This window comes from Argopecten irradians, chromosome 1, assembly GCF_041381155.1.
Source record: "Argopecten irradians isolate NY chromosome 1, Ai_NY, whole genome shotgun sequence".
In the NCBI taxonomy this organism is placed as follows: domain Eukaryota; kingdom Metazoa; phylum Mollusca; class Bivalvia; order Pectinida; family Pectinidae; genus Argopecten; species Argopecten irradians.
Window position 1 is genome coordinate 56,299,364 of NC_091134.1, and position 13,799 is coordinate 56,313,162.

A 13,799-nucleotide genomic window follows, 5' to 3' on the forward strand; every position below is an offset into this window, starting at 1 on the left:
TGTTACATGTATTGCAATTGTCATTCTGAATATAATCATTGCTACAATACATTGCAATAAAAACAATAACAATACAATTCAAACTTAATGTCGAGTGTTACATATAGCAACTCATAAATCATACACGACCCAGTATTTACATACAATACCTGATCAGATATCATTAAAATATAAAAAGCAATAATTGATAAAGAATGATATATTCTTTATAATAATTTGGCATCAATTATCGAACTTTAAGTTGATAATGCATGTTAAGAGAGTCATGTTTAGATAACATGTCGATGACATTACAGCAATATCTCTAATAATAATGAAATGGATTCATCTATAACTTATCTCAAGAAAGATAAAATATCGCATGCTAAGTAGATATCTTTCCAGAAGTCTTCACATAGAATAAAATTATGGTTACATTAAGTGATTGACAATTACCTGCATCTTCCAGGATCACTGCAAACAGTAAGCGCGTGTACGCAGGGAATGTACTACATGTACGTTATAATCTGCATTACTTTCGTTTCATAAATAAAACGGGAAGGAAATTGAACTGTAGACAGCATACTATTGTCAAGTATTTAGAGTAGGCAATAAGGTTTTGAGATATAACCAGGCAAGCGAACCAATCGCACAATGAATATTATTACAAAAGAAAAGTCATAGTTTTATTACTTTGAAATATGGATAGAATGAAATCATGGAAACTGATTACATACATGACATACATTCATTTAAAAAGAAACTAATCATATTGATGTTTCTTTGTCCATATAAAATATGAGGTTGAACAGAATAATTTTACCGATATATCAATATTTGGATTAAACACATATAATGTGGTTATGACTGAGAAGTGAATGTATTTTGATGCGTATACATATCAAAGATTACAGAACGGAAGTTCACCACCAGAATGCACAACGTCGTAAGAACATGGGTCCAATAGTTTGACTTTAGAAGAGAGCAGGGGGATGCATTTTAACCTGCGATGTTACTTGTTACTTGAAATTCTTATTGAAAACCTCTTCCCGTGTATCTTCAACAAGTGTGAGGCAAATTGTGATAATTATGATTCTCATAATACATAATAACGATTATGTTTCAATGTTGTGGATACATAACGAAATCTGATAATCATCAGAGTATTACTACTGTTTTACATAGATTACAAAACAAGTTATATAAGTTATATGTGTAGAAATGTTCAGGTGTTATGAGCAAAATAATTATCAAAATTATCAAACCTCACAATTTTCATTTTATCAGTCAAAGATTATCAGGAGCAAAACGTTTCAAATATCAACATGATATTGACAACTAATATTGAACTAGCGAAATCAAGAAGATCGGTATATCGGTGAACTGTATTTTAACATCAAACTACTTTTATCCCAAAATGTTCATAATGAATAGACATTGATATTAATGTACATGTATGTGAACATTTTACGATAAAAACGTCTTCACGGAGCCTTTGATTATCTGACGACATATTGGACACTTGACCATGACAGGTGCGCATTCTGCACAGCAGCAGAGATGTCCACAAGGCAGAAATGAAATACAAACATCATTATCCAGACATATCTTGCATTTCATCTGTTCTTTAAGCTGAGCGTTCTCTTCCTGGATAGATTTGAGCTCTGATAAAAAAGAAAAACAGAATAATCAAATAAGAGATGATTTGTTATGAGCCAGGAATCTTCTGGGATATCTCGTAGGAAACATTCAACCTTCGAAATGGCCCCTGCGTATACAAGATTGCGCCAAGGATAGAATTTTGACCCGGCCACTGATTTGCTGGTTAATTATGAATTTCAAAAGTAAAAATGTTTTCTGAGAAGTAATTATTCATAGATAACAATGATATGAATATAGAAATCCAGATTGTGATTTAGGTTCAAAATATCAATTTTGATAATGAATACATTTGTAGGTAGAATATTAGAATTTCAGGATTTTTCAGAGTAAAATGCACCTTATTACAAAATAGCTACTCTGGTTGGAGTTTGAACCGAAGGACACACATTGTTTTTCTATCTAGTGTTAAATAAGAACATAGACTTTAATTATAGAACACAGTAGCTACATAATGTGAAATTGTTTTAATAATACATAACAAAAAAATAACAAACTTTAAAACTGTGGTCTATGTAAAGTTATTTAGTTGGTTGTTATCTATAAGGTTGTGCCACTTGATACAAGATTTTCAAAATTTAGAAGTTAATATTTCAAATACTTGGATATGATTCACGGTTTTTAATGTATTCAGTTAAATAATGTAGGGTTTGGAAACATTAATCTAACGCCCCGACAAATGGTAGATTCACAGGTTCACGTTTGTGACTATTGGAGCTGAAATGTCAAGCAGAATCAAGATAAAAACATGTGCTGATTACCCTAACTCCATATGTTTGACACAAAATATTTACTAGAATATCAACATTCTCAGTTTATAAAGATGATACATGACTCAACAATCAAATCTTATGTAGAATATATATTTACCTTCATCAGTGAAAGAATTAGCTGCAATCCCCCCTGAAATTAACAAGAGTCGGTTTTCAAAATATAGGTATATAAGTATATGCGTATTGATGATGCCTTTGAAGTAACGATGAGCTATATTCTTGCACATTGCTCTTAGAGTACATTTATGGACATAAATAATTTTAAAAAATGTTTTGTAAAAACAAGTGTATTACTTTCTTCAACTTCCCATCGTCATTTCATATCCCGTCATGACAGAAATGGGGGAAACAGTGTGGCCCGGCGCCTGCCCATGTCCTGACCCGGTCCATTAGTATTCCATATCAATACGTTGACATGTATGATTTACAATCAATAACAAATAACTATGTGTGAAAGAAGGGTCTCGGTGTGATTTGTACATAATGTTATTAATCAATCTCTGTCAATCAGCTGACGGAGCATGCTTCTTTGGCTAAGTTGATAGAGCCGAAGACCACCGGAGATCCAGGCTCAATTCCTGGTCGCAGCACTCGGCAGGAATATTTTCCCTGTTCACCTTCATTGGCGTCCAACTAAATAACTCTTAGGAGGAGGTTTGAGAGAATCGGCTTGCGATTTAGGAACTCTCAAGAATAACGGGGAGAATTAGAAAGGTGCGGGTCGATGTGGTTTGTACATAGTGTTAAAACACGTTCTTTGTCACTCAGCTTACGATACATGCTTCTTTTGCTCAGTCGGTAAAGTCAAAGTATTTAACCCTGCTGACCCAGGTTTTCTTCATGGTCGGGACATTCGACCCGAAAGTGTATTTCTTCTACATATGTAACACATTTCCTTTAACATTTACCTCGTAATCCCGGTCGTGCTATTTGTGATCTTGGTGTCTTAAATTCCACATTCTGGATTTCTTTTGCTTCAGCAGTTGGTCCTTGGATGTTGCAAGATCCGGTTTGTTTTTTAAAGCCGGATATGATTTCCATCAGTGCTGGTTCAGTTAATTCTTCAGAGCCTTTAAAAATAAGCGATATAATTAAATAGGCGAAAGTGCTGAAATCCAAGTAGAAGGAAATCTAAAATGTTTGCTTTTCCATTGAATTCATATGACAAGAGAATATACTTAAACTTCGATGGTATTTTTAATGTTAATTACATTTTTTCTGTCGTTTCGAATTAACGTGGAACGTTAAAGTATTACACAACAGAACTCGAGCGATTATCGAAAAGTGGTTATCCTAGAGAAGGTTTGAATAAATCTGCTTTTCGTTTGGCTGTAAAAGTAAAATTAGGATATGAAGTAATCGTGAAATAAAAACGATGGATAGTTTCTGCAATGTATAATGAGAACCATAAATTTATTCAAATCAAAATCCGAATTACATTTTTGTATAAGTCTGTCATTAAGATCGGTTATTTACATTTATGTATCAATAAGAATAAGTATCATTTTACATTACGTATAATATGGACTCGTTATTGACTCTTCATTAACTGAATTATTTATTTGCAAGTACATTTGATGACTGGTGCATAATTCATCACATTTGAAGCTATATTACCTTGATTTTGCCTGAGGCGTTGGATAGCAGTTTGTATAGTCCAGTCGTCGTATCCCATATCTATGAGACCTCTTACAGCAGGCGAATTCATGTCTGGAAATGTACCCCATTTAAGCATTGATGTAACAATTTTTAACTTCATAGAGTATGAAAGAAATTTTGTTTGCAAAAAGTGTGAATCCGCGTAGCGGATTCACAAAAGTTTGCATACAAAATTTATTTCATAACTCTATGAAGTTAAAAAAATGTTACATCAATGCTTATACTTTTAAGCGTACGCCTCTATTGATTTTTCAATGGATTATATTTTTTCTAAATCAATACGCAACGTCGACGTCTCTATTGTGACGTCATGATTACGTCGGATTTTCGCGCCGTTCTCAGATTTTTTCTTCATGGTATATAAATGAAAATAATCTGCCAATCAGAGAGTTGGATTTAAGATGAAAACTAATGAAAATAATTATATAATTGTTAAAAGACAAATAAAAATGAAAATATTTCATCACAGGCAATCTTTATGCCAAATAACGTTTAGGTTATTTCAGTAAGTTGCAATCAAATGAATGAATATGTGCAAATTCTAACATTGAAATATGGGTGTAATACTGGTAATATTCATTGTTATTGATATTTTGCGATAGCAGAACCCCATGCTTAATATCAATGTATAACATACCTTCTCTAAAGCTTTGTCTGAGCTCCTGATCGGTCTTCTCTGGAGAACCAAATGTCGAGGTACTGTTGTTGGTTTCGAATTTTGATTCAGTGTGTTTCCCGGCAAATTTTTGTGATGTAGTAGTGCCAGTCTGGCGATCATTGTGTGTTTGTACGCTGGCAGTCTGAGTGGTGACACTTTGCCCGTGGCTTGATGTTTGTCCAGGTATGCTGATATATTCATTTGGAAGTGTCTTAATATAAAGAAAGATAAATTGGTAACTAATAGACAGCACTAAATCAGCAAGAAATAAAAATTCCATTTCAACATTTGTACCTGGTACATGGGGAAAGTTTTTTTTTAATCTTGCGTCTGATTATGGCTTATATTGTAACCACTTATTAAAATAAAAAGAGGTATATAATTGAACTTGCAGATTGATAGTACATACATTTAGAGTAGAATTAAAGTTAATGTAATTTTGAATTTTCCTTCGAGTGTACATATCACCTTTGATATTTTCAATCATTATTGGCCAATCAGAACGCAACATTTACACTAAAATATTGTTTTGTCTCGAGTACCTTTTTTAAAAAACAAAATCAAAATATAATATTACTTATATATCCTACCTATAAATTTTTAATTTTTAATTTTTGGAGCATAAATATGTTGCAGTAGATTATCTATGTTATATTCCCTCTAATTTTGTGCCCCATTTGTGGGATTAAATTAGTAAGCGGGAAATCACGGCTGATTGAAATACATGTACTGAACTGGTATATGTTGGCCTTGTCTATACCCAACGAAAAACAGTAAGAAATAGAATATTCCTTGCTTCATCTCGTGGAAACTTTAATTGTTTTTTTTTAAGAACCAAGGAGTATCCTCTCTATATAGATTATACCAAAGCGATATTAAACGATTTAGATTCAGGTAATCCGAGAGTACACTGTTTTATTTAGATGGCAATAGCCATGCAAATCTAGGTCAAATCCGATCAACTCAACAGGAGGCTTTCAACTTTATGATAGGTGAATATTATTAGGAAGCGTGCTTCTTAATGCGAGTGACGTATACACCCCATCTTCAAAGCAATCATATTTAACAAATCTAGATACTTAATATGTTTTAAACTTGCACTGAATTGTGATTGATTGAAATAAAAAAAACTGACCAGTTCTCTTTGCCTCTGAAGTACCAAGTTAATAAAGGATTGTCCTTTATGTTGTTTGACGTGAATGCAGCGTGGAAACCAGCGAGCATGTTCCACCCATGGATCATCTCCAGGCTCCCAGTTCCTCAGTCCTCCTCCACAAACGAAGCATCTGACATAATCACCATAACCTTAAACATCCAAAGTACAAAACATTACATGTAGAGAAAACACGCTGATTTCCATAATAAAATATTGTTGGTTTTCTCGGAGGGCGGTCAATAAAGTACGGAAAAAGAGGCGTAATGGCGTCATTATAATTGTCATATTATCATCTGATATGTAATCGATTAGATTTAATATGGGTTAGGTGTTCTCTTAATTTAAAAGAAGTCGAAAGGTAATTTCATTACGTTAATATCAAAGTCATCAATTGATTATCAAACCTGCGTAAAAGAATCCCGCTTTTGCCATAACTAGAGGTGTCTGGTCCAGATGATTTGGGAAGCCGTTGAACGTCCCTGCTCTCGACGTCACTGACGAGTAGTTAGGATATCGTGGTCTTGCTGCTGCAGCCTCCGTATTGTTGAAGTTTGTTGCTGCTCCCGTATTACTTGAGTTTCTTGCATCTCCATTTACTAATGTCTGGTCTTGTTGTCTCTGTAGTGGTTGCTGACCTCCGCCGGTTTGTTCCAGGCGCAACTGCTGACGCTGATCCAGTGTCGTTGGATGCTGCTGGTTCATGGGCTGTTGCTGATTACAAGCATCACCAGATCCCATCTTACTTGAATGACCATTCGGTGCGCCTTTGGGTGTAAGTGCGGGATTCGTTGTTGTTAAAGGAGATGCAGTAGCTGATGAATTAGGACTAACTGTCTGTAGCGATGTAGTAGTTTGTATAGCTGTGCGAGAAGAGGCCCTGGAAGCTGACGTGGCTGGTGGTGGTCCTCGTTTAATACCGGATCCCTCGGCTGCTTTTGGTATATTCCCAGTTGTATCTGTTTTTTTGCTGGGCTTGAGTTCTAGAAACAATGATGTAACCATTCCTGGTGTTGACAGTATCGCATTTTGTTCCGCTCCATCCGATCCTCTACTCGAAATATCTATAAACAATAACACTTATACAAGCCTAAACATATTCTTCCAAAAATATATACATTATATACTTTAATGCGATTTTTGTTTTATATTCTTTGAAGCGTCATGAACAAAAATTGATCTAATAAAGTAACAGTAGATATGCCATAAAATTATATTAAACTATATTTTTATTGCTAGTACACTACACTGTAATAGCTTTGATTATCTATTGTATAATATTTGAATTTTACTGCAGCCTTAATATTAAAAGCTATAGTCAGTTACTGACCTTCTATAAAGGCAGAGAGGGTCAGAAAGATTTATTGGGAACGAGGGCGTAGCCCGAGCCTCTTATACTTCTTACTGACTATCTATGCCTCTATAGAGGCCAGTAACTGACTATATAACGAATTTATCGTATCGAGGACCATTGATTTGTTTCATTAGGTCTGTGCTTCTTATAATTTATTTTGTCAAGAATCTGAAATCAAACTTTAATTATGCCCGCGAAGGTGACAAATATTACACACAATCGCCGTTTTCTTTTTGGAAGGAATCTGCAAATATTCTGTGTAAGAAACCTGAGAATAATACTGAATACTTCATAAATCAACAATAATTGATAAAATTGATAAAAGACTGGCTGTTTAATGAAATTATCACAAACAAAAGTGATACAAACATCCATCCAACATTTAAAGCACAATCCCCATGGTCATCTCTGCATAATCGCTGATATAAACTCTTAAACGTTACGATGATACATTGATTGTTGAGTGAGGATTGATCTATAGTAACAAACCCTCTATAATCACAGTCGAGAAAACACTTAAATTACTATGTTGAACTTTCACCGCGTCATCAACTTTCAAACTGGCCTAGGGGAAGCAACTCGTATTTAAAAAATGCATTTCATTTATCCTGAAGTATCAAAACGATTGAAGTTAATTTTACACAATAAAATAACAAGTACTATATACTTTTACGGCAATGAATGGTATATTTATGTGGAGCGAGGGCGTGAACTGCCATATTGCATTATAATGAAATGAACTGACCCCCTATACAGTTAAATGCCAATCATTTGGACATTTTTCTGTCCGAGGTGCGATAAATATTCTTATTTGTTCACAGTTGACAGTTATCGGCACATCAATTGAAACAGCTTTAGAGATGCCTAGTAAAATGGTTGTTGTGTCCAGAAATAAGCAATATTGTCTTTGAAAAGTTATCAGATGTAACCATTATAATTGAACTACTTCAGTTGCCATTTATGGATGATGAATTTGACTGAACATTGAATATGCCTTTGTCCAATTAACGTTAATGGTTTAACTAGGACAATATATACGATGAGCATTGGGGAATAAAATTAACTCGATTTTTTCCTTAATCAATACCGGTGTGAATATAAAATCACATGAATAAAGTGATGAGTAATGTAAATGACAGCCTTGTTAGAGTTAATGTTATAGTTTTACCTCTTCCACCTGCCCTTCTGTCGACAGATACAGCTTTATCTCCGTGGATGGGAACATTTCGTTTGTCTTCTCCATTCATGAACCTGCAATAAGGCAACTTTCTATAACCTTGATATGGAATAGAAGCGCTTAAGGGTAGCTACCTGTGCATCATAATTAGTTTGGGCATACTTTTTGACCACCTACCTTATCTTTGTTTCGCAATTTCACACAACCGATAAATCAAATGACTACTTTCAGTATCATAGAACCGTAGACTTCTATTTGTGTCTGAAGCCATTTTATTATGAGAACATTAGTAAAAGCTTTCTAAGACAATGGTAACTAGAACTGTAAACCGATAGCTGACTAATACCCCTTCCCCTGCTTTCTCTTGTAAGAGGTGTCTGACTTGTTCTTAAAAATATCATGGTCACAGCAAAAGTTGTCCGGACAAATTTTAACTTGTGTATATTGACCTTGTTGCCGTGGCGACTAAAATTTTGACTAACGAAAACCTGCATGCTCATCCGAACATAATCCCAAACAATACTTTCAAATTTTATTGAAATTGATCTAGTAGTTTAGGTGGAGTTGTAAGGACAAATTTTGAAACCAGTGTATAACGACCTGGTTACCATGGCAACAAAACTTTTGACAAACGGAAACCTGCTGCATGACTTGGGGACCAAAAGTGAAAAAAGTGAAGAAAAAAACCTCCATGCATGTCTACAAAATGAAAAGTTTCATTGAAATCAATCCAGTGGTTTAGAGTTTTTAGAATTTAAAACCTGTGTATAGTAACCTAGTAACCATGGCAATCAAAATGAAAACCTGCATATCTACACATGGTCCAAAACAATACTGCAAAGTTTCATTGAAAATGACTCAGTAGTGTAAGAGAAGTTGTCCAGATAAAATTAAGCTGTGTATAGTGATCTGGTTGCCATGTACACATGGTCCCCAAAAATACTGCAAAGTTTCATTGAAATCGGACGGACGGACGGACGGACGGACGAACAGACAGACATACAGATACACAGACAGAAAGGCAGAGAGATACACAGACAGACGGACACACAGACACACAGACACACAGACAAACAGACACACAGACAGATAACATTTAGATTATTTTTAATATCAGCTTAAACACTATTTATTGGCCCAACTTAATCATAAAATACGAGCGTATAATCGTATAAACATGTACTGTCAATGGCCCCAGTGTGACCAAAGATCTAAACCAAACCTATGAAGATTATTTGAATTTTCTTCAATTTTGGATGAGTCGAAAATGTTAATTTTTTTACATACGGCGGACGATGCACGACAGTGGACAAAATGAGAAAAAAAAAGTTATATGCCTAAATTTAACTGATATGCATCATAAATTGTTTGTGTTTAATTTACACGATAACAAATGAAATTAAGCCAGGTGTCTTTTACTTTGCTTGTCAAGACAACCAGAAATACAATTGTTATGGTCCTCCTTTTATAAAGCACTCATATCGAATGAACACTATTTTTAGTATTGAAATTTTTATTGGTATAAATGTATAAAGCATTAACTTACCGACATCGTCGTGACTTTTGGTAGTGCACGGTGTAGACCGAGTCGCCTTTTTGCCAGTTGCCGTGGGCTACATTGCAGCTGAAACATATCACTACATCACTGTCACCAGTATAGTAGAATCCATACTTAGCTAAAGTAACCGGCATCATTGGATTGTTCATTGGAAAGTTAAAGAACGTCTTCAGTCTCCCCCACTCATATACCATGGACTCGGTGACAGAACAGACACCTATGGCCGCGATTACATCCAATGGAGCCTTGGTTTCTGAAGAAGTTGAATTGATAGTAAGTAACTGAGATCCACCGTCGGCACCCACTGCTCTGGATCCTTCCCGTTCATCGGATATTGTTTCATGAAGTGATGAACGATTGAAAGCCTTACTTTCACATCTATCATTATGGACTCCTAGTACTATACCTGAAGATAAATGCCTATCCCTAACATTTGATACATTTTGTTTGATGAAAGTTACTTCGCGTAACTGTCGTAACTGTCTGATGTGATTGAAACATGGAAGTTGGTTGTTTCCTGTAAAATAATTTCTGGTTTCATCAGCGACGTCGATATCATTGCTGTTTGGGGACAGGACCTTTTTCAGGACTATTTTCAAATTACTTTCTGATCGAACTTCCATTCGAAGATTCTTGAAGAACTTTGGATTCCCAGAGGTTGTTGCATTCTTCTTACATCCATCAGTATGGTGTCTTCTCATAGCCTCGCTTGAGGTGGTTAGGGAGGTGTTCAAGCAGACGTCGTTACCTGTACAACAGTCTACGTCGAGGGATGCAGAGTTCAGCAATTCTTCATAAGTCAATGTGAATACATTCTCAAGATCACCTAAGACGCCAGGGAAGTCTGGTGTCTCACCATCACACATTTCTTTAATTTCTTCGCTTTGTTCTAGAGCAATACCTCCTCTCTTTGCAGTACCAATTTCGCCAGTTTCGAATGGCAGTTTGACTGTAATATCAGTTTCATTTGCTTCAAAGCCTTTTTCAGAAAACGTTTTTTCACAATATTTGCAGTTTTGTTCTCCATATCCAGGTCCATATGTGTGGTCCGTTTTACGAGTGCTTTTTGTTTCTGTTATGTGTAGTAATTTCTCTGAGTTTCGAATTGTACTCGATGGAAGGTTTTCTGTAAAATTCCTTTTATTATCATTCCCGTGATCTTCTTTGCATTCCAATACATTTGTATCGAAGATGTGCTCCTTGGTATGACGTAGTTTATTCGATTCAAGTTGAATCGTCTTACTTTCGGGTTTCTTTGTAACATCAAAGTGTATTTCTGATTTTCTTTTTTCGTTTGTCTGTTGGTGACTCTCCGCATCGTTTTCGGAAGGTTCTTCATTGTTTTGAGATTTATCTAAATCTAGATGATCCCTTCTAGCACTTCTATTATGACTTAAACTGGAAGTGCTTTGTATAGTTTTAGTGGAATCTCCTCTAGAGTAATTTTCTGTTGCAGTCGGTAATATGTCATGTGACCTATATATGTTTTGGGAATCATTTGGTTGTACATTTTCTATTTCTCTGTGTTCTGTTGATATGTGCGGTCCATTCGTAGATTCGAATCCAATTTCCTCTGATGGATACTGAGTGCTTCTATCTGCATTGCTAAATATATTGGCATTGCCTGTTACAAAGGTAAAATTTTCATCTTGTTCAGTTGAAGGTCCATCATGACTTGAATCGCGTGATTCTCCTACATGCTCATTTACCGTTCGTTCGAATACTTCAGCGCCTCCTATGTGCGTCGTTCTGTCATGCATTCTTTTGCAATTTCCTCTATCAGAAACGGCATGTTCACACAGGTTTTGTGTGTATTTGTCAGCTAGGCATTGACCTTCGTAGTATTTTATGAGTATTGCTATAATGAAGTCTCTAAATTCAAAAATAAGAGAAAGGATATTCTTTTCTTCAACTGCAGGTGGTAAACCATTACACAGAGCTTTGGTTTCTACCGATTCCAACAGAAAATGTTTCTGAAATTTGAAAACAAAAGATATACTCATTCAGTAGTCAACACATGTCAATTTCAACGTGATAATATGTTGGAACAAACAACAAACTCTGACATTCACTACAATCTTGAGTTTGAGGAAACTGTTTCGGTCTTCGTCCGGAATTTTCGGTCTGAAAATTATAATTCCGGAATTTAGTCTCCGGTTGACTCCGAGTTTTAGTTTCACTCTTCAAGTTCCCATGCGTCCATGACAGTTTTATGTGGAAGCGTCTCAGTCACGCTAAATGGTCAATTTTACCATAATGGGTAGGCCCCCAAAAGAGTAAGTGTTTAGAATGAATGTATGAAGTATCTGTAATACTAGTTTTTATGTTACATTGATATGTCGACTCATTTTATGCTGTAAATCGGTAATTTTGGTCCGTCCCGCCAAATGTCAATCAGTGTCGTCTGTTTGTTTACAATACCATTAAATGTGGTTAACTAAGAAAGTTACGTAATAAGTTATGTTTAATAATAAATAATTCTATATTCCTATGATTATTAGTTGTAGAATTGCTATAAACTAGTCATAATTTCATATTATAAGAGGTTGGTTATTCACACCTTGTTAGCACAGGGGCTTCTGAAATGAAATATGCTGTTAATAGTTGTAAGTGAAGTTTGCGTGCAGGTAAATGTTATGATTTACTGTCTCATATCTTTATTTCTACGCTGTATAAGATGTCTGGAATGATAGATAGTGTCCATGTGTAGTAATCTCATTTATTCTGTTTGCAGATTTCACCCCCTGTTCCAGCCTCATGTCAGGCTATATTTACCTAGTGGGGTTTGTGTATGTGCGCATACGAATAAAGAAGTTAGACTGTCTCTGCTAGTAGAACTTATTTTTGCCCAGACAGCACAGTGAAATTCTTCTGAAATCGGCCTGCAGGGAAATTCCTCTGAAATCAGCCTGCAGTGAAATTACCTTTGACACCGGCCTGCAGTAAAGTTACTTGTGAATCAGCATGAAGTGAAATTACTTAATAACTAGCCTGCAGTGAAAACTCTTCAAAATAACTCTGCATTGAACTTTCATTGGCCATTAGATGTGAGTGTGTCCTACTGTCCTATTAACTGCTACATATGGTATTAACTTATGGAAGTTCGAGCGAGTAGGAAAATGACAGAATCAGGTATCGCCTTGTATGAAGAGACTGTGTCTCGTCACACAACAAAATTATTAAAAATTAAAAAAGACATTGATTATATCATACAGTCATCACAGAAGGTGGATCATTCTCAGAGTCAGCAAATTATTGATGATCTACAAAAACTCTTTGCTCGCTATGAAAGGAAATCTAAGAAGTTTGAATTATTCTTACAAGGAACTCGTATCGAACAAAGTGCATTTGAGGAGTCTGCGCATCACCTCAATCTGTCAGCCTTGGGTGATAAAGTAGAGTACTACATATAACATATAACATCCATATTGCCTACCAGATCACAAGTATCTAGTAAAACTTCACAAAGAAGTGGGATGTCTACATCTAGTCGTCTAACAGAAATGTTGGTTAAACATACCTCAAAAGTGGAGAGGGCAAGGTCTCGCATAAAGTTTGCACAAGAGGAAGCAGAGTTAGTGAAACAAGAGGTAGATTTGAAGGTACAAAGGAACATGTTAAATTTGAAAAGGGAATTGGAAGAAGCAGAGAATGGCGTCGGACCAAAATCAGCTAGTTTTCACACATTACATTATTTAGAGGATAATAATCGAATTACTGTACAGCCTGACATTATGTCGCGTCCTGTTATCTCATCGCAGCCTAACGTTACGTCGCGTTCCGTCATTACATCACGGCCTGTTATTACGTCATGTCTCGACAATACTTC

General features: G+C 35.5%; 1 protein-coding gene across 1 annotated transcript; it reads right to left on the reverse strand.

Annotated features, from left to right (window-relative positions):
• On the reverse strand, positions 1-13,791 carry LOC138334545 (uncharacterized). Its single transcript, XM_069283201.1, has 9 exons — positions 9,959-13,791; positions 8,404-8,486; positions 6,289-6,945; positions 5,864-6,033; positions 4,708-4,939; positions 4,029-4,121; positions 3,320-3,481; positions 2,509-2,541; positions 1-1,643 (listed from the first exon to the last, which is right to left on the reverse strand). Exons 1-9 carry the CDS (start codon positions 11,971-11,973, stop codon positions 1,447-1,449), a joined length of 3,642 nt encoding a protein of 1,213 aa, XP_069139302.1. The 5' UTR covers positions 11,974-13,791; the 3' UTR covers positions 1-1,446.
• Positions 13,792-13,799: the final 8 nt, after the last annotated feature.

What these genes read in the sequence shown, in the direction of transcription:
- LOC138334545 (XM_069283201.1), bottom strand. Translation starts at nt 11,973, where the DNA reads ATGAGTATATCTTTTGTTTTCAAATTTCAGAAACATTTTCTGTTGGAA. An exon ending in CAAAAGTCACGACGATGTCG is followed by an intron (nt 8,487 to 9,958) that starts GTAAGTTAATGC and finishes GCCTTATTGCAG; the next exon opens with GTTCATGAATGGAGAAGACA. An exon ending in AGCACGACCGGGATTACGAG is followed by an intron (nt 2,542 to 3,319) that starts GTAAATGTTAAA and finishes TGTTAATTTCAG; the next exon opens with GGGGGATTGCAGCTAATTCT.